The sequence below is a fragment of the Monodon monoceros genome, unplaced genomic scaffold (assembly GCF_005190385.1).
Source record: "Monodon monoceros isolate NGI ecotype Baffin Bay Population unplaced genomic scaffold, NGI_Narwhal_1 Super_Scaffold_11, whole genome shotgun sequence".
Classification (NCBI taxonomy): domain Eukaryota; kingdom Metazoa; phylum Chordata; class Mammalia; order Artiodactyla; family Monodontidae; genus Monodon; species Monodon monoceros.
In genome coordinates, this window is record NW_021703767.1 from 18,262,210 (window position 1) to 18,283,968 (window position 21,759).

Sequence of the window (21,759 nt, forward strand, 5' to 3'; positions counted from 1 at the left end):
AAAAATATTGTCTCTGAGCCTTGTTATAAACCCCGGTTTCATAGTATATTAAAGCCACTACAAGTACATTTAATATCTTGATTATAAAGTCTCATTTTGGTACACATTTCAATCTATAATTTTGTTCCAAATTGTTTTATTATCTGCAAATGGTCAAAAACCATCCATGGAGCTAAACCATACACACTGATACTTAGATGTGTCCACAAAGACTTTTGGAGAACAGAGAAGAAAGCCTGTGGGGTGTCTTTCCTCTTGACACCAACCAATTCTCATATCAGCTGGGTGTCCTACAGTTCAATTTAATTCTGACGCACACTACCTGGAGTGAGTGTCAGACTCCACAGGTGTAATGGTTCGGTCCCATAAGCCTGCCCTTATTTAGGATGCCAGTCACAAGTACTGAGTCCCCAGGTTATACACACATCCATACAACTTGACTACAAAGTCAGGGATCCCCCCAACCCCTTCCTTCAGGTTTGACTAATTGTTAGAACAACTCATAGGACTCAGAAAAATGCTTTACTTACTATTACCAGTTGATTATAAAGGATACAACTCAGGAACAGTCAAGTGGAAGCGATGCATAGGGCAATGTATGTGGGGAGGGGCATGGAGCTTTCAGACCTGTTATGCCCTCTCCATGCTCTACTCTATGCTCCCTCTCTATGCTCCACTCTCCTGGCACCATGATGTGTCCATCAACCTGGAAGTTCTCTGAACCCCATCATGTAGGGGTTTTTACCGTGCTATCCTTGTGTAGGCATGATTGATTAAATCACTGACCATTGATGATTAACTCACTGACCATTGGTGATTAACTCAGCCTCCAGCGCTGTCCCCATCTCTGGAGGTCAGAAGTGGGAAAAGTTCCAACCCTCTAATTACGCTTTGGTCTTTCTGGAGACCAGTGCCCCTGTTAAAGTTATCTAGGGCCCCCCAACCACCAGTCATCTCATTAGCATACAAAAGACACTTTAATCACTTCAGAGATCCTAAGGGTTCTAAAAGCTTTGTGCCAGGATCTTGGGGCAAAGACTAAATATTTATTTTCACTATACCACAAAACATGAGTAATTTTTGTATTGAAATAGCATCAGAAATGTACTAGAGTAAACAACATTAGTAGTGGTAATCAAAAAGAATATTCAGACCTTGCAACTCTTGTGAGTTTCTGATTATTGGAATTAAAAGAGCTTCCAAGTACCATTAAATGTTAGATTTTTCAGTACAAATTGTCTGGCCTGTGCTACCACTTGCTTTGTTACAATGTCATTACTGACATCACGTTTTAGAAAACGTCATCTAGGGAAAGGCAGCATTAATTTATTCACAAGTGAAATAAATCAGAGTTCAATACTTTTTCTACAAAGTGCAAGATGGTAAATATTTTAGGCTTTGTGGCCCTGTGGTCTCTGTCACAACTACTCATCTTTGACATGATAGCACCAAAGCAGTCAAACAACAGGTAAACAAATGTGTTTGGCTTTGTTCCGATTAAACCTTATTTACTGAAACAACTTGTGGGCCCCATTTGGCCCATGGCCATAGATTGCCTATTCTTGGACTAAAAATTGTCCAAAAAAAGTTATTCACTATAATAAATAATTATAATGGATAGTTTAAAAGAATAATTTGTCTATATAACCTTGGATTTTTTTTGTCTGGTGATTCTTGTATGTAACCAAAAAACTAAATGCTTTTGTTTAGAACTGAGCTCACACAAAATTATTAAAGGCATGAAAAGATAATTACTTGTGAAATTGTAGAATTCATAAAAGGTGTTGCAGTAGCCTCCTGAAAACAGAAATTTCTCTTTGCATATACATTTGCATGAATTATGCTTTATAGTCCAAAATATCAGCAGTTAAAAAAGAAAGAATTAACAACATCAAAAAGAAGTTATATTTTGTTCTTCTCCCAAGAAAAATGCCCTTTCAGGTTTCATTTGAATAGGGAATTAACACATGCCTTTAGGAAATACTTTCATTACAGAGGAAGAATTTTGTGGGTGATAGTTCCTAACAGTTTAATAGTTTTGGGTAAGGTTAGCTTAATTTGTGTATTTATTAAAGATTTTTGAGCACTTTTAATATGTATAGGAAAAGGTTCAAAATCATAGGAGATATATATATGTAGATCAATGGCAATGTTTTTCCCTAAAAACCCAACTATGTTTTTAAGGATATTCATCACAGTTTTTATCTCTTCTATAAAAATGTTTTTATATTATGCTTTAAAAAATCACTTTACAATTTTAAACAATACCATTTATTGCAATATTTTATTTTTTCAGAGTAGATGTACATTTCCCTATTCCTCCCTCTGTGTACAACTTTAAAACCCTAAATATTATCTATAAAACAAACAAGAAAATTCTGAAAGGTGAAGAGAAGAAGGCAGAGCAGCTAGGAACTTCGTGGGCTGAAGAACAACATGACATGACAGTGAGCTCCCTGGGTTTTCCTTTTGCCTCATTTCCCCCAGGTTTGTAGATAAAGAAGCTGGCAACCCATAAGCACCAATAGGATCAGACAATAAAAACCCCAACAAAGGCCTGATCTCTGCAGCCAAAGTCCCTAGAAAGAGACAGCCTAGCAAAACAGAAAACTTTGAGACAGTAACAATTTAATTAATTTGACTATAACCAAACACCATAAGAAAAAAAAAATACAGCCTCATCCCGATGCCTATCAGCACAGGTCAAGTGCAGAGCCTAGACAGAACAGAAAAGCTGCAAAATATATGGAACAAAACTGATAGAACTGAAAGAAGAAACAAACAAATCCAAAATTATAGTTGGATACTTCAGCATCCCTCACCAACAATTAGTAAAACTAGATAGAAAATCAACAGGATATAGAAGAACTGAACAATATCATCAACCAACAGAATCTACTCAACATTTATAAAACACCCTGTCCAACAGCAAGAAAATATACAGAACCCAAAAGTACTCCCAAACAGCATGGCCAACTGATTTTTGACAAAGGTGCAAAAGCAGTGCAATGAAAGAAGGATAGTGTCTTCAATAAATGTGCCAGAGCAGTTGGCTATCAATGGGCAAAATAAATGAAACTCGATCTAAACCTGACACCATATACAAAATTAAGTCAAAATGGATGATAGATTTAAATGTCAAACATAAAACGATAAATCTTTTAGAAGGAAACATAGGAGAAAACCTTCAGAAACTAGGGGTTGGTGAAAAGTTCTTAGACATGACAACAAAAGCACAATTCATAAAAGAAAAAATGGATAAGTTGGACTTCACTAAAATGAAAAACTTTTACTCTTGCAAAAGACTGTTAAGAGGATGAAAAGACAAGCTACAGGCTGGGAGAAAATATTTACAAACTACTTATATGATAAGGGAGTCATATCTAGAATTTAAAAAGAACTCTCAAAAGTTCAACAGTAAAAACACAAATAATTCAATTAGAACATGAGTAAAAGATAGGAGACATTTCACTGAAGAAGACATATAAACGGCAAATCAGTTCATGAAAAATGTTCACTAGCTTAAGGTAAATGTAAGTTAATATTACAAAGTGAAATCACTGTGCACCCATTAAAACAGCTAAAATAAACAATAATGACAATATCAAATGCTGACAAGGATGTATAGAAACTGGATCTCTCCTATACTGCTGGTGGGAATGTAAAATAGTACAGTCACTCTGGAAAATAGTTTGGCAATTTCTTTTAAAATAGAACATATGCTTATATATCCTAGCAATCCTACTCCTGGGCGTTTATTCCAGAGAAATGAATACTTATGTCCACATAAAAACCAGTACATGATTGTTCATCGCAGCTTTATAAATGGAAAAGCCAAAACTGGAAGTAAACAGAATGTCCTATAAGAAGTAATGGTTAAACAAAGAAAAAAGAAAAAAAAGATTTATCAAAGGTGATAACTTGAAATTAAAAAAACTGAAAGTAATCTGGAAACTTCTTTTTTATTGTAATTTTCAGGTCTGGTGTTATATCTATACCATGGAATACTACACAGTAATAAAAAGGAATGTATTGCTATACAGAAAAGCCAGTATGGCTTCCAAGGACATAATGCTGAGTGAGAAAAGAGCATTTCAGAAAGTCACGTACTATGTGATTCCATTTGTATAACATTCTTGAAATGACAAAGTTATAGAAATGGAGAACAGATGAATGGTGTCAGGGGTTATTGATGGTGGTAGAGGTTGGATATGACTGTAAAGGAGGAGCCCAGGGAAATATTTTGGGATGATGGTATAGTACCTTGCTTGCTGAACTGGTTGCATGGATCTATGTACGTGTTAAAATGACATAGAACTGTACACACACTTTATACCAATGCCAATTTCCTGGTTTTAATGTTGTACTTTAGTTACCTAAGATGTAACCATTGGGAGAAACTGGGTGAAGGATACACAGGACCTCTCTGAATCTATAATTATTTCGAAATAGAATTTTAGAGAAGAGAAAATATGCAAACCTTGTAATGCATTCTTTCAAAAAAAATACATTCCCTAAATAAATCTTTTCAAGGATTTTATGATGCCAAATTTCTCAACTTAATAGCTTCTCTCTTTCCAACAGTTGACTAAACCAAATTATTTATATATTGGAAGGTGACTGCTTATTTTTTTAAATTAATAACAGACTAAATAATGCTATAAATTTTATACTTGCCATGTCTTAAATAACTAATTTACAATTGCTAATGGGTATCAAAGGATCAAGGACATGAAAATCATGATTTAATCAAAAACCTCATTTAACACATTAGTTTCAACCTCATTATTGACCTCAAGGGCAGGCATTTTTGCTGAAGCTGCCAACAAAAAAACAAAATGTGACTGATTTTTTACTTTTCTCTATTTAAAAAGGAATTAATGAATATAAATATGTCCCAAATTGATAGCTTCCATAACACATACTTTGGAAACTCTACACCTGAATAATTAGACCATTGATTATTTCTGGAACATAAATTAAGTCCTCCAATTTAGTCTTATTTAGACCTGAAAATTACAATAAAAAAAGAAGTTTCCAGATTACTTTTACTTCTTTTTAATTTCAAGTTACCACCTTTGATAAATCTTTTTTCTTGAAAAGACATATTTATTGAACTGCTAGACTCTGCCATTCTTTAATTGCTAATAGCAGCCCATCCAAATATGTCTCACGTTCTACTTTCATAATTTACTAACAAAGTTAAAATGCACGTGGGAATATTTTAAAGGAGTCTATTGGAATGCATAATGGTATTCTGTTTTTTTAAGTGAGTAGGGAAAAGTCAGAAAGAGAAGATCTCTTCTGAGTTGTATAAATATACGTTCACAGTCCCTTATCTGCAATTCTGAAGTCCTCAAAAACTCTGAAAAGTAAAGGTTTTATACAACTCAATTGGTGGCAGGACTGAACCTGAACGAACCTGGGGCTTTTTTTATAGCTTCTATGTAATACACGAGTGTTAATATTCCTACGTTTATTGCAGAAATGTACATGTGTTATGCTCAGGATGTTGGCCCTGGGAATATCATATAATATACAGTATATGCATGTTCCCTTTTCAAAATCTGAACATTCCTGACTTACGAGACACATCTAGTCCCAAGGCCTTGGGATGAGAGATTATGAACCTGTCCTAGAAAAGTACACGATAGATGTTCATATAGCACTTGAGAACAGGAACTTATTTATGTGGCAAATGAATCTAGGAGCACAGTTATTTCATAACATTAAATTTGGGAGGAGAGTCAGATAAGCACCAAGCTGACCTTTATTTCATTAAGAAGCAAACTGGGGCATTGAGCAACTTGCCCGAGGTTACCCAGCTACAGTTGGAGCCATGGCAGTCTGGCTTTAGAAGTCATGCTTTTAAACCACAAAGATTTTGTTACTGAAGACTTAACCTGAAAGCCTCCTCTGTCATAGCAGAATGAGACTGAGTCTCTGAGCTGAAAGCAGGAGGATTTTGTGAAAGTCCATACCCTTATGGATAAAACCCCAGGCTCCAGGAAACTGGCAGCCCAGTTCATATTCCCCAAGTATGAAACTGGAGGATCCTTTTAAGGAGTAAAGATGAACAGCTACAAAGAAAAACAAAACTATGTGAACTGGCCTCAGTTGATCCTCTACTGCAGGGTTCACCTGTCCAATACTAGCTTTGCACACTGAACTCCCAACCAGCTATTACTAAATAACAGCTTATTACATAGGAATAGATTCAGGGATCACCAGACATTTAAGGAAAATGTCAAACATGAAACAGATTCAAGTAAACAATCAATAAGAAGGAGCCTAGACAGGACAGAGGAAACACAAAAAACAGATAAAGTTTCAAAGAATATGTCATGAGTACTGTTAGAGATTAATAGAAGAAATTACCTCCATAAAAGCAGAAAAAGGACACTATAAAACAGGTGTTGCAATAAAGGATAAGATAGAGCACGTGGAAGTTAAAAATATGATAGCTGAAATTTAAAAGTTCAGTAAAAGTTTGGAAGATAAAGTCAATGAAGTTCCCCGGAAAGCAGTTCAAGAAAACAGAGACAGGAAAAATTAGAGAAGTTATCCAGGAGGCTCAGAGGTTTATTTCAGAATAGGCTTTCAGAAAGAGAAACAGAGAAGATGCTGCAAAGGAAATTATTAACTTATGGAATGGTTTCAAGAACTGAAAACATGAGTCTTTTTTTTTTTTTTAATAAATTTATTCATTTATTTTTTTAGGCTGTGTTGGGTCTTCGTTTCTGTGAGAGGGCTTTCTCTATTTGTTGCAAGCGGGGGCCACTCTTCATCGCGGTGCGCGGGCCTCTCACTGTCACGGCCTCTCTTGCTGCAGAGCACAGGCTCTGGACGCGCAGGCTCAGTAGTTGTGGCTGACGGGCCCAGTTGCTCCGCAGCATGTGGGATCTCCCCAGACCAGGGCTCGAACCCGTATCCCTGCATTGACAGGCAGATTCTCAACCACTGCGCCACCAGGGAAGCCCAACATGAGTCTTTTTTAACATTATCCTTAAGAACATATTTAAAGGGGCACTTGTCATGTAGTCATGGAATTATAGTTGAAAAGCTGAGGAATCTTTATGAGTCTTTTCAATAAATGTACTTTCGCTTTTCCTTTTTAGGGGCACAGCAATTGCTGGCATAGTATTTGGAATCGTATTCATCATGGGGGTCATTGCTGGAATTGCCATATGTATCTGCATGTGCATGAAAAACAACCGTGGGACACGGGTGGGTGTCATCAGGACCACCCACATCAATGCCATCTCCTCCTACCCTGGTAAGCAAAACTGCTTACTCTTTCTGAAGGAAGAGTCAGATTTGTTAGTTATGCTGTCCTCCTGAGGTAGAAGACTCTCACTGGAATAATCTCCAAGTATGTAGGATATTTCTAAATTAATGTAGATTGAAGCTCTAACTTTCAATGGAGATTACTTAGATCCACATAATAAAATCTACCTCCTATTTGAATACATTCATATTTTCAGTGGTTGTCTTATTGACTACAGTTGCCAATCAGCCATAGTGAAGAGGAATAGACAATTCACACCCACTGTGTCTATTTGCTAGTGAGTTCTGACAAATAATTATAGAGAAAGAATAAGTTACATGGCTGAATTAACTGGCATCTGATTCAATAGGTATGTATGTCTTGAGAAAAAGTATTGAAGAAAGTTTTTATGTGTCCCCCTTATGCAAAGAAAACAGTCTTAACATAATAGTAAAATTATCAGCAAAAAGGTAATTTATTAATAATTTGACAAGTATTTCTTGAGAATTTACTAGAAGTTCCATATATAAATATATTGAACACATAAACAAAGTGCTTCATTTTGCCTTGATTTCAATAGCATTTTTAACTCAACCTGTATATATATAATTTGATATATAAAAAGGAGTCAAGTTCTAAATTTAACAAATCCTTAGGAAGATAATTTTCTATCCATACTCATGTCCTCTCTCTCAGTCCCTATAGGAAAGGAATAAGGTAGTTTCTACATCCAGTCTGCCCTGAGTATCAATTCCCTAGTAATGTCTCTCCTCTCTTAACTTTTTCCCTACCATCTTCAGCTTGAGGGAGCAAATTTCAGATGAGTGCGAGCATGGTCATTTTCCCTGTCCTCTTTTGTCCATCCTCCCTCTTCTCCAATATCTCCATGTTAGACTGCTTCCAGGCTCACTCTTGTGTCTTCTTCCATCCTGTATCAACACTCACTTCTTTGGTTCTATCATTTGGCCTCATGGTATTAAGTACCCTTTACATGCTAAATGCCTTCCAACGTTATATATCTCCTTTCCAAACCTCTTTCCTGAATTTCAAACTCATTTGATCCCACTGCCGGTTGAACATCTACACTTGGATGTCTAACTGATATATTTCAAATTTCACATGTCTAAAGCTGTACTTCCGAAAATCCCCCCAAAGCCTCCTCCACTCACCATTCACCATCTCAGTTGATGGCATCTCCAGCCTCCCAGGAGCTCAGGCCAAAGACCTTGGCGTCATCCTGGACTCCTCTCTTTCCCCGACATCTACATGCAATCTAACAGGAACACTTCTCAGCTCCATCTTCAAAATATAAGAGTATCTGACTACTTCCCACTGTTCCTTCTCTGGTGGGAGCCACCATCAGCTCTCCTACTCATTCCTGTGAAAACATCCTAACTGCTCTGCCAGCATCCACTCGTGCCTCCCAGGGGTCTATTCCAAACACAGTAGCAAACTGAACACATTTAAGATGATTAAATGTCAAATCATATCACTTCTCTGCTCAAAATTTTCCAGTGGCTCCCCATTTCCCCCAGGAGAAGACTTAAAGCCAGTGGTTTCTCATTCTATCCAAAGTAAAAGACAAATTCTTTACCAAGGCCTGCAAGGCAATGCATGAATTGGCCCCTATTTTTTATTTCTCTGACCTCACTTCCTTCTACTCACCCTCTTGCCACTTGGCTCCACTCATACTTTTTCCTTGCTGTGCTGTGAAGATACAGGGCACACTGCCATCTAGGTTTGCCTAGAACACTGACTCCCTCACTTAATTCAAGTCTTTGTCAAAGGTCACTTTCTGAATGAGGCCTTCCCTGAACACCCTACTTAAGATTGTAATGTGTCCCTCCCCCATAGCACCCCAATCCTCCTTACTCTGCTTTTTGTCCAGAATGCTTCTTTTAATCTTCTAAGATACCACATTGTTTACCTAGTGGTTAAGTTTACTATTTATTGTCTATCCCCACTTTCTGGAACATTAGCTCCATGAGGCAGGGATTGTTGTCAATTTTATTCACCACTCAATCCTAAGCATACAAGACTGGAACTGGCATGTAACGGGCACTCAGCAGACATGGCTGAACGAATGAATATCATGACAAAATCTGATTTAATTATATCAATGCCTAGAAATTTTACCTTCAATTCCACCCTGGAATGTAGAGCTTTTACTCACTACAAAAGCAGTTCACTATTTTGAATCTTTCCAACTTACTAAGAATATCATTAGGGTTAGTATAACAATGTTAAAACTATGGTATAAGGAAAAAATAGGGGGAGTTATTTTTTATTCTTCAGATCTCCCTATTTTCACCTGGCCAATCCATAACTCAAGAGAAGAAGAGGAGCGTCTGACAGAGACATTAATTGGAGAGAAGATGAGGAGAAGCAATCTGTACACATAACGCTCCAGATTCACTTTTCTTGATCAAAAAGTGTAGTTAAAATTAATTTTTAAAATATTTTTTATAAAACTAGACTAGAAAATGCAAAATATTTTAACGTGTTTTCTGGGGTCTGAGGTTTCTATTTCATGCATGTAAACAGGTTTTCAAAAACTTTATTCTAGTAGCATCATTATTATTATTATTATTTTGTGGTGTGCGGGCCTCTCACTGTTGCGGCCTCTCCCGTTGCGGAGCACAGGCTCCGGACGCGCAGGCTCAGCGGCCATGGCTCACGGGCCCAGCCGCTCTGCGGCATGTGGGATCTTCCCGGACCAGGGCACGAACCTGCGTCCCCTGCATCGGCAGGCGGACTCTCAACCACTGCGCCACCAAGGAAGCCCTAGTAGCGTTATTTATACTGGCAGATCACAGCACCATGTTGCATTTTCAGTAGATGCATTGTTCTGGGAACTGAATAATGCAAAAAAACATCATAAACCTTATGATGGAAACATTTTCACTGCAAAAGACTAGGCCGTCGAAAACATGATTTGCTTGATTGTTTCTCATTTCCTTCTCAAAGTCCCTAATTAAGCTTTTACTTAAAGGATCAGGAAATAACACAGAGTAGCACTGACTGCTTTTCAGAATCTTTCATCTATGGAAATAAAAAATAATTTTACCCACATTAATTAATTAACCCTGTGCTAATTGAATAATCACTCAAGTTATTGAATAGTCCTACAGTCTGAAGTCCACGTAAATGGGTAGAAAATAATTTAGTCAAGGTTATCTCATCCCTTGGTGAAAGCACTCAGTGGGGAACCCTACAGCAAACATGACTCTGCACTGGGAGTAGATTACCAAGAACAGGTAATATGCCACACCCAACCTATTGTTGGACAGTGACCATCTGAAATAGTTTTTTACTCCTGCCATGTTGGGTGGCATGAACTGTGTCCTGTTTAATGACAACTATTTTTAAAACCATCAGTGTGAAAACAAGAATTATTTGTCAAGTCTTACATTTCCCCTACTTTCCAGAACTTCAGTATAAACAAAAGACAGTGATTATATTAACTCTTTTTTAAAAATGGGTTTGGATGACACACATCTGAAGGAAAATAACACAGAAAGAACAGAAGAAAAGGCCTGGCAATGATATAAAAATCAAATGCCATGAAATACATTACTGAGTCCCTAATGGTAGGTAGGTAGGTAGGTAGATGACAGATTGATTGATTGATAGATGATAGATAGACAACATAGACAGGCAAATAGACAGATAGATGATGATGGCGATGAATTTAGATAGATAGACAGGTGGATAAACAGTGAAGAAGGATCTGAGTTTCTTGATAACAGAAAAATGCCAAAAGATGCATGTAGACAGAAGTTGTGGAACTGTAAAAGAATCATCATTTAAAACCATCATAAGAAAAATTTAGAACAGGATTCATCAATTGATGCTCAATTTGGGGGACACATTGCTGAGGAACAGGATATTTGCATACTCTCAACCTGTCTACCTCCAGATTTCTCATTAGTTACAAGGAGAATAATAGTAACTACACAGTGGAGAAACCAGACAACATCTTGACGAGGAAGTAAAAATCAATATCAACAAAGAGGGACAGATGTACATCTTGCACCTTCGGGTGTTACTTTGAAGATCATACAATTTCACGTGTGTAGTGTTCTGGCTGGAAGCTCATAGCCTGAATCTTAACATGAGAAATTATCTGACAAACCCAAGCTGAGGAACATTCTATAAAATAGCTGGCTTGTATTCTTTAAAATCTCTTGGAAATATTTCATTAAGAAACCAAGGGGCTTCCCTGGTGGCACAGTAGTTAAGAATCCCCCTGCCAATGCAGGGGACACGGGTTCAAGCCCTGGGCCAGGAAGACCCCACATGCACGGAGAAATTAAGCCCTTGCACCACAAATACTGAGCCTGTGCTCTACAGCCCACAAGCCACAACTACTGAAGCCCGCGCACCTAGAGCCCGTGCTCTGCAACAAGAGAAGCCACTGCAATGAGAAGCCTGCACACCACAACAAAGAGTAGCCCCCGCTCACCACAACTAGAGAAAGCCCACGTGCAGCAATGAAGACCCAACACAGCCAAAAGTAAACAAATAAATAAATTTATTTATTTCTTTTTTAAAAAAAGGAATCCAATCTCCATTTGCATAATTGAATTCACAATTGAGGGCAACCACATTGAACATGAAAAGACTCATGCACTCAAAGGATTTGGTGATATGAGGATGGTCTCTTCTGATTGTATCTATTTTCTTAGTGAAATAAGAAGCAAGTCTTAGGCTGCAAGTGGCTTGAGGAGGTGTTTGTAGCTAAGGAGAAAGAAAAAAGCATGAAACAGTAATCTCAGAGAATGGAGGGGTGGTGAAATGCCTAATGCGCAATTTCCAAGCAATGCCAAGGGCTTCCACACTTAAGAATATGGTCATGCATTTGAAGTGAAATGAGTCAGCATGGCTGTGCATTTTGCTCTAAGCATATTAAGCTCCTAGATACAGATCTGGGGTAGCCAAAATGCTGGACTGGAGCTTTGTGAAGCAATGGGGAGAGAAAGAGATGAGAAAGTTGTTGATAGATGCACAGGAATAATTTTTGTGATGGACCATAAATCTAAGCTGAATGAAGAAAGACATGACAGGAAAGAGGTGACATCAGTTTATATTAATTTTTTTAATGCCATCAGTAAATCAGAAATCCAGGTGAGGTCCAAGATGTATTGGGATGTATATTTTAGAAAGATAAGTGGGTGGTCATATTTACAAAATGGTACCATAATTGGTTACAGTAAGGGTGAGAAAAAGATTTTTGAAGGCAAAAGGCTCAAAGGACTGAGAGGCAGGGTTACATGTGTTAAAAACGGATTAAAGAAGACAATTTAGGTGATGCAAACTTCATGAATCAAAAGGTCTTCATGGGGAGAACAGTAAAATGGACAGAAGGCAGGAAGCTTTTATAAGGTGAAGAATAAAGAACAAAGAAGAGAAAAATAGAAACTATCTGATTGGCTGGGGCCACAGAGGCAGCCTTGTTTGGGGTGAGAAGGAACCAGGAAGTTAAGTATAGAGCCCAGAGTTGGCTTGGCGTTTGGGGATTAGTTGACTGGATATACTGAGTTTCTCATCAAGCGGAGATTTTCAATGATGTGAAAGTTACCTAAGCTCCAGTTTGCTGATGTGGCAACCCAAGCAGGAGTGGCTCCATCCTGGAGCTAGAAATTTATTTCAGCAAGTGGATGTTGAAATCACCTAGAATGATAACAGAAGTCGTGATGCAGAGAAGAGTAATGGGCTTGATACTAAAACTTCAATAAGTGAGGGCTTCCCTGGTGGCGCAGTGGTTGAGAGTCCGCCTGCCGATGCAGTGGACACGGGTTCGTGCTCCGGTCCGGGAAGATCCCACATGCTGCGGAGCAGCTGGGCCCGTGAGCCATGGCCGCTGAGCCTGCGCGTCCGGAGCCTGTGCTCCGCAGCGGGAGAGGCCACAACAGTGAGAGGCCCGCATACCGCACTTCAATAAGTGAGATTCTGGGGTAGAGAGAACCAAAGCTATGGATAACAAGGAGGAGCAGAAAGTAGCAGAATCTCATGGCATATGCTACAAAAAAGCTCAGGTTTTTGTTTTTTAACTTTTAATTTTATATTGGAATATAGTTGATTAACAATATGTTAGTTTCAGGTGTACAGCAAAGTGATTCAGTTATACATATACATGTATCTATTCTTTTTCAAATTCTTTTCCCATTTAGGTTGTTACAGAATACTGAGCAGAGTTCCCTGTGCTACACAGTAGGTCCTTGTTGGTTATCTATTTTAAATATAGCAGTGTGTGCATGTCAATCCCAAACTCCCTGTCTATCCCTTCCCCCCACCCTTCCCCCCTGGTAACCATAAGTTCTTTTGGATGGACCTTGAGATTGTCATACTGATTGAAGTAAGTCAGAGAAAGAGAAATATCACATGATATCGCTGATATGTGGAATATAAAAAGAAATGGTACAAATAAACTTATTTACAAAACAGAAACAGACTTACAGACTTCAAGCTCAGGTTTTTAAAGAGGGAAATAAGTTGTTTAAAAATGGCTGAATCACAGGGAACACCCTGCATACCTCCTGGTCCCATAAAATGTAGGATGTGGGAGAAAAAGGATAGCTCTGATTTAATAGTGCTGCAGAGGAAGCTGTCCTCTCATGGAAAACCAGATTTTAATTAAATTAGAAAGGTGAAGTAAATGTTCCCTTTCACTCCCTGAGATAACTGTCTCATGTATTCTTCTCTCTTCTCAAAGCTCGAAAAAAACCCTCAGCCTTTCTCTCTCTCAGCAGATAATTTCTCAGCCGACGTTACTTCTCTGTGAAAACAGACACAATTGGAGGAGAACTTCCTTATATTCCGAGCTGGGGTAACATGTAAAGGGATGAAAAGAGGGTGAGGGTACAAAGGGCTTTTCTGATGACAGACTGTGTTCCACTGAGCACTGTGAAGGGGGTGGGGAAAGTTGGGAAAATTAATTAGATTAGATATGTAAAGCCTTCCAGAGCTAAAGATCTACACTGAAGGGTGCTCTAGGAGCTTGTCCTTCTCATGCTAACAGAGGGATGTAAACGTGACAGGACGTGTCCTGATGTTATCTGAGAGGAAGGGGGACGCTAGGTTCTAATGATGTCACCCTTTCCGGAGGTGCATCTCGGGCCATTGTAGAGGAAGAGACGGGCAGGGCTGTGCTGTGTGGTGAGGGGCAGGCAGTGGAGGACCTGCCAGGAGCTCTGTGGGCCTCTGCTCTGAGTGGGGTTCAGGTGAATTGTGAGTAGTGGGGTTTGGGGGAGGGTGACGAGAAGGTTTGCTCCTAGTAATAATGTTAGAAGTTGTCCTTTTTTTTTTCTTTTTCTGGAGTATAATTGCTTTACAATGCTGTGTTAGTTTCTGCTGCACAGTGAACTGAATCAGCCATACGCATACACACATCCCCTCCCTCTTGGACCTCCCTCCTCCACCCTCCATCTCCCCCATCTAGGTCATCACGGAGCACCGAGCTGAGCTCCCTGTGCTATACAGCAGGTTCCCACTAGCTATCTATTTTACACATGGCAGTGTATTTATGTCAAACCTAATCTCCCAATTCATCCCACCCTCCCCTTCCTCCCCGTGTCCACATGTCCGTTCTCTACGTCTATGTCTCTATTCCTGCCCTGCAAATAGGTTCATCTGTACCATTTTTCTAGATTCCACATATATGCGTTACTGTATATTTGTTTTTCTCTTTCTGACTTAACTTCACTCTGTATGATAGACTCTAGTTTCATCCACATCAGGTTCCTTAAAATAACTAAAAATAGAACTATCATATGACCCAGCAATCCCACTACTGGGCATATACCCTGAGAAAACCATAATTCCAAAAGAGTCACGCACCCCAATGTTCATTGCAGCACTATTTACAATAGCCAGGACATGGAATCAACCTAAATGTCCATTGACAGATGAATGGATAAAGAAGACTGGTACATATATACAATGGAATATTACCCAGCCATAAAAAGAAATGAAATTGGGTCATTCGTAGAAGTTGTCTTTTAAAATAAGTCATGAGTGATAGAAGTGTCAGCTAATGCTAAGATGTGTTAAAAGATAAACTGAGGCATATTAAAATCTTGAAGAGTTTATTTGAGCAAAAATGGGGCAGCACCAAACCCAAAGTGGTTAGGGGGGCCCTGCCTTATACAGAGGAAGCATGGAAGCAACAAAAGGAAATTATTTGATTTCCTTTAACTTAAAGCCTAGTTGGCTGTTTGTGATTGGTTGTCCTTAGCGTTTTGATTTCATAACTTTGAGGCACTTGCAGCTTAGATTTTGGTTTGCTTACATAGACACCATGGCATTAGAGCCACCTCAGTCTAATAACCTCCTTGTTTAATTAATTTAACAGGTGGTAATCATATTGCAATATATAAATGTATCAAATCAATACATTGTACCCCTTGAACTTACACAATGTTATGTCAGTTGTATCTCAACTGAAAAAATAAATTTAAAAAGTGTTAAAAAATAAGTCATGAATTTCACCTGTTCTATCAGATAGTAAAATCATTGAAACTCAATAATAATTAAAATCAGCTGTTTCTGGTAAAAAAAACAGATATGCCTTGGTAATTGGAACAGAACAAGTGATTAAAATTTCACAAACTCTAAAGGAGAGATAACAAAACAATGCGAAAAGTGAGGATTAAGAGGCAACGCTTCAATACTTTGGCTTAATCAAAATTTAAAACTTAGAAAAAATAAACTCTGATGTAAAATAACAGATGTAAGGAAGCACCAAATATATAACTTTACATGGAAAAACTCAAAAATAGATTGGTTATGAACCACATATCTGAAAGACAAATGTTTAAACTTGGAAACAATACAGAAGAGATAAAAAGGATGAAAAGCCCACATATATTTTCTTAGATACAAGTTTTAAACTTCAGGATGTCAATAAGGTAAAAATACCATAGCTAATCATTTTGACAAAGTTATTTTTAGAAAGGTATAGAAAAGATAAATAACTTTGTATACATATTTATATCTTGTTATCTTAATTGTATCTTAATTCTAATTAAGATCCCAGTTTGTAAATTATCAGCTCACAACAAACAAAAAAATCACACAATATGAATTACAAATAATAAACAAGACGTAAAACTGTCAAAGAAATGTAAAATTAAGGGATATTTTAATAGTGAAATTTTTTCACTATTAAATTACCAAAATATTAAATGATAGCCAGCTAGTTGATTCCTGGAATTTTATTCTAAAAAACTAAATCAAAGTAATAAAAAGTCTATATGTAGAAAGACATTTGTCACTCCACTATTTATAATAATAAAAAATTGCTAATCTCAAAATAAGTGAATGGTGAGTGGAATAATGTACAGCTGTTAACAATAGTGTTCATGAAGAATATGTAGCAGAATGAAGAAGATTGTTACAATACAGAGTGAAAAAGCATAGACTATTTTACGTAACTACAAGGATATAAAAACACAAGTGACTAGAAGGGAGTATATAAAGATATTGTTTGTTAAACTGTGGTGACAGAATTATGGATGATTTTCCTCTGTTTCCACATTTTCTAAAATAATGTTGTACAATTTTTATAACACCATGCACCTTCCCTTTATATTTGTTTTAGAGATGTTATCCTGAGTGGGTAAAAAAACATTAACTTCCTCCTATGAATTTCATAGAATCCCTAAATTTTGCAAAATTCTACACAACTACATTGACATACATGATAAATGACATATTTGCCCTACTTAAGTCAGAGGATTAGAATTATTGGTTATGAAAGAATTTCAAAAGCACCATATCTCCAGCTGCATCCATGTATCTTTTAAAGATGACTTGACTTTTAAGAGAGAACAAAACCTCTTAGGGTTAATCAAGAATTCTAAAATTGATACCCTGAAAAGTTTACTTCCTAGTGAAACATTTTTATCTGTAAGAAAGAAAGATAGCACAGTCCACAGTTACACCATTATTATTTCGAAATGTCTTCCCGCAGCTGGTACTATAAAAGATGTGCCGTGTTTATTTCATGATGGATATAGTCCTCCAAATACCACTCTTCAGCATTATATTATCACCTTATCAAAATAACAAAGGCTACATGAATGAAAGAACACTGTTTCATATCTTAGATTTTCATGCTCAACATGCAGCTGTATAAACCGTAGGGAATCTCCCTGAAATGTCCTCCAGCAGTTTATATGCAGATGGAAAAATATAAATGCTTTGTTACTGAAGCATAAAGACACACCACAGCTTCATGACAGAGAAGGATGCAGAGTCGATCTGTAGAATCATCTGGTGTGTGCTTCTCAAGTGGGAGGCAAGGAAAAGCTTCATCATAAAAACAGCTTAGAACCCACATGCTTATAAGAAACAGTTCAATGGGAACCCAGCTGTAACTTCCTGTTTTACATGGAGGCTGCATTTCTTGCCTTGGATAAAGTTTATTATAAATCTCTTTGTCTCAGTTCTCTTGGATATAACGAAGCAAAGGAGTAGGCGTAATGCAGAGGGAATGTGTGTTTAGACTCTGGCAGGAGTTATTCCATTTTGTTGTAGAAAACAAAGCTTGGAATAGGCCAGCCTCCCCAGGTCTAAAGCAGCCGTGGAGAAGCTGCCTTCTCCACAGATCTGTGTCCTCTGCTCTGAGCCCTTGGCCTGCTCAGCCCACGAGAGACTTGCAAAGCCTTTGCTCACCAGAGCATCCCTCAGAGGACATCCCACCCAGTTCTGTGTCTCCATCTTTCTCTTGTGTCAGGTGCCTCAATTCTGCTTCTACACATCCCTAAGTACAGGCAGATCAGTAAATGGTTTAAATCATCAAGCTCCTGGTAGAGAGAGCCAAGTTAACGAGATACAGATGGGAAAAGAATCTAAAAAAGAGTGGGTATATGTATAACTGATTCACTTTGCTGTACAGCAGAAACCAACACAGCACTGTAAATCAACTATACTCCAATACAAATTAATTTTAAAAAAATTTTTTAAATAAAGAGATTCAGAAGAAACTTTGTGTTTGCATATAGGGTGAAGCCCTATGTTTATACATGCATATTGATCAGAATACCGTCATAATCTTATTGTAAGAGTACAATTTAGAAGACGTTTTAGAAATAAGTTTGTTGAAATGTTGCTTGTTCTTTTCTTCCATTCTAGAAGTAAAAGCTTGGCTGCTTATTTGCATTATTATAACACTAGTCTTGTGGTTTAGGCTACATTCACAGTAAGCAATTAAGACATGTCAATTTCCAACTAGAATCACAATCTTGATGATAAATCAATTACTGGAAAATCATCAGAGGGGCTGCTGAGAGGTTGCTCAGATGTTGTCGAGTGATTTGGTTCTTAAAGACATGGAGTGCTCAAGGAATACCTCTCTTCCAACCCTGGAAACGGGGTGGAGAGCACTACAAAATAGATGTCTATATACAGTCATAACAAATGTATTAAATGTGATTTTAAAACACACTGTCATATAATAGTACAATAAAAAATTAAAGACACTTTTTCTAATAAGATTTAGAAAACTAAATTCTCCATCCCCATTTCTAAACCTGTTTGTCCTCCTTTTTTTTTTTTTTTTTTTTTCTTATTTCTGTAATGGCTCCATGACCCTCCAAGTTACAGGAGCCCAGTACCAGGTACCCAATACCTCGACACCTTCTTACCCTCGACCCCTTTTCCACCTACTCAGTCATCACTTAAGCACTCAGCTGCTCAAGGGCTCCTATAATCCCCACCCCCAACTTCCATGAGTCCTTTATCATCCCTCACATATGCTACTACATCATCTCACCTGTTCTTTGCTCCACCTGAATACATACTGCCGAAAAAGTCACCTTCCTAAAGCATATTCACTAGCATATTCAAAAAATCTCTGATGCCTGCATATCACACACTCTTTATGTGATATTCAAAGTGCAATGTCCATGTAGCCTATCTTACACCCAATAGTCTGTACCCCCCACTCCCCCGACCCCTATGTTATATAACATGGGAATATAGCCAATATTTTGTAATAAGTGTAAATGGAGTGTAACCTTTAAAAATTATATGAAAAAACATTTTTTTCGTTGTGCCACACAGCATGAAAGATCTTAGTTCCCTGACCAGGGGTGGAACACATGCCCCCTGCATTGGAAGCACAAAGTCTTAACCACTGGACTGCTAGGGAAGTCCATAAAATTGTATGAAATTTAAAAAAAAATAAATTAGAATATTTTTTGAATTTTATTTTATTTATTTTATACAGCAGGTTCTTATTAGTTATCCATTTAAATTAGAATTTTGTAAAAGCCCACCATGATGGTGATACAATCAGATTCCTCAACATCTTTTCCCGCTTCTCTCCTCCATGTATCTTTTGCTTTGAACAAAAGTTCTCTCTTGCTTTGGTGCTTTTGCTCAAATTGAATCATCCTTTAGCCCCTTCTCTATCTGCCCCTTCTATATCATCTTTCCAAGAAACTTGCCCTAAGCCACCAATTCTAAATACTTTGGCCAACAGCACCACTTTTTATAGCACTTGCCCTTCCATACATGTGTGTCGCCAGCCTGATAAAACTATGATTATTGAAAGCAAAACTTATGTCCTCCCCCAAAGTACCCAGCCTAGTGGCTCAAATATAGTGGACACTCAATTATTGCTAAATGCCTGATGCCCTTCTCCTTTTCTTTTCCAGTGGCACCACCCCCCTACAGTTACGACCATGAGATGGAACACTGTGCAGACTTGCCCCCTCCGTACTCCCCGACCCCAGCACAGCGTTCTCCACCCCCTCCATATCCTGGAAATTCAAGGAAGTAATCCTTCCCCCAGAACAGAATATGTGCCAATCAGAGATCTTGCCCGGGATAAAATGTCTCTACTCAGAAACAGACAGGAAAGGATTGCCCTAAGGAAAACCTTTTTGGGTTAGACAATATGTCAAGTGGAATGTCCAAGCTAAGAGAAGAGATTCAGGGTTTCTACCCTACTCAGAGCTGATCCCATATGGGGTATTATGTTGGGTTCAATGGGACCACATTTGAAGAGTTCTACTGATCGACATAAGCACACTCAGAGAAGAGTAATGGATAGACAAAACATCGGAAATTCATGTTGCTTAAGGAACAAATGAAGGAAATTGCAATATTGATCCTGAAAAGGAGAAGATTTATGTAAAACAAGAGGATAACCTGGACTACATAAGGAAACAACTATACTCTGTAGCTTTAAAAGCCAGAACTAGAATTGTTCAGTCTTTTTGTTCATCAACAAATGCAGATCGAGTGCCTGAAAGCCTACTCTGTGCCTTATATTGTTGGAAACACTAGATGGAAGTTACAGGAAGAGAACTTTGGCTTTAGTATAAGAAAGGGCTGCTGAAGCTTTCATATTGACTAGATTGCTTTGTGAAGCTCCCTATCACCAAGACTCCAAACAGAACCTGGCTGACTACCTGGTAGAGACACGCTCGAGAAGGGAGAGCTAAATTAAATGGTAGATGGGTTCAACGGGCCCCCAAAGCTCTGCTCATGTTTTAGGTAGATGTGAGGTGAATTTCTATGCCATCAAGAATGAAAATAACAGAGATAGTTGAATCTATCTAATTTGAGACTTAAAACAATCAAAAGGACTTAACAGCTGCTTGAAGCCAAGAACTCTTCAATGCTAGATACTGCCACCTAAAAATCATCTGTTTTTATTTAGTGTATTATGATAAAGGTTATTCCAACTGTGAAAAAAAATTTACCAAGTTCCACAAGCAACAAATACTTCATTTCAGATTAAAAGATGAGAAGCCAGAATCCCATGGGATTTTACATCAGGGAGTGCAATTTCAGAACCCGACCAGGAAGATATACAAAAGTTTACAAAAAGAAGAGGGAAAAATGAAGTTTGGATTCTGTTCTGTGTAACTCCACTCACATGCAGCTTAGACAAATTTCTGTTTTTCTTGTAATATTTTAATAATCTATTCTCTTGAAAAAGTTATACAGTTAATGGAAAAGTAAGATATTGACATCAAACTGTTGCCTTTTGCCAAAAATCCATATTTTATGAAGTGCCTACCTTTAGGTGTAAAAGTTTTTAATAAATAATTTTAATATGCCATACTTTGCTGCCAGTGACCTTAATTAACATTTCTATTTTTATGAGGGTCCTTTCATGTATTTAAAATTGTACATTGAGAAACTATTGGGAATAGATGATTATATTTGTTTGTCACTTTTCAATTAAACCTAAAATGTTTAATCCAACATCATTAGCACAATTCAGTGAAATCCCAAAATGATGCTAAGGATTTTGCTGGACAAAACAACCAAAAGAAATGTCTTAAAGTAAAAGTTATAGTTCAGGAACTCAGTAGTTGTAGTTGGGAAACTCAGTAGCTCATATAAGTAGCATATTTTACTTTGAAATACATTGATCTGACTGAAATACAGTCTAACTGCCAGTGAAATCTAGAAGCTAGATTTGTTTGGAATGACTTGCTTGATTTTTAGCCACTGGTGATTTTCTTGCTTAT

At 37.7% G+C, this 21,759-nt stretch overlaps 1 protein-coding gene across 2 annotated transcripts in view; it reads left to right on the forward strand.

Annotated features, from left to right (window-relative positions):
* CYYR1 (cysteine and tyrosine rich 1) overlaps positions 1-20,968 on the forward strand; it is a 103,979-nt gene extending 83,011 nt beyond the window's left edge. Inside the window, exons 3-5 of one of the 2 annotated variants that reach the window (XM_029215252.1) lie at positions 7,119-7,276; positions 13,441-13,480; positions 19,930-20,365. In XM_029215252.1, the coding sequence (XP_029071085.1) occupies positions 7,119-7,276; positions 13,441-13,480; positions 19,930-19,960 (229 nt within the window). In that variant the 3' untranslated portion in view covers positions 19,961-20,365. Of the gene's footprint in view, positions 1-7,118; positions 7,277-13,440; positions 13,481-19,929 lie in introns of both variants that reach the window. The other variant, XM_029215251.1, reaches the window with a different exon arrangement.
* The last annotated feature ends 791 nt before the right edge of the window (positions 20,969-21,759 follow it).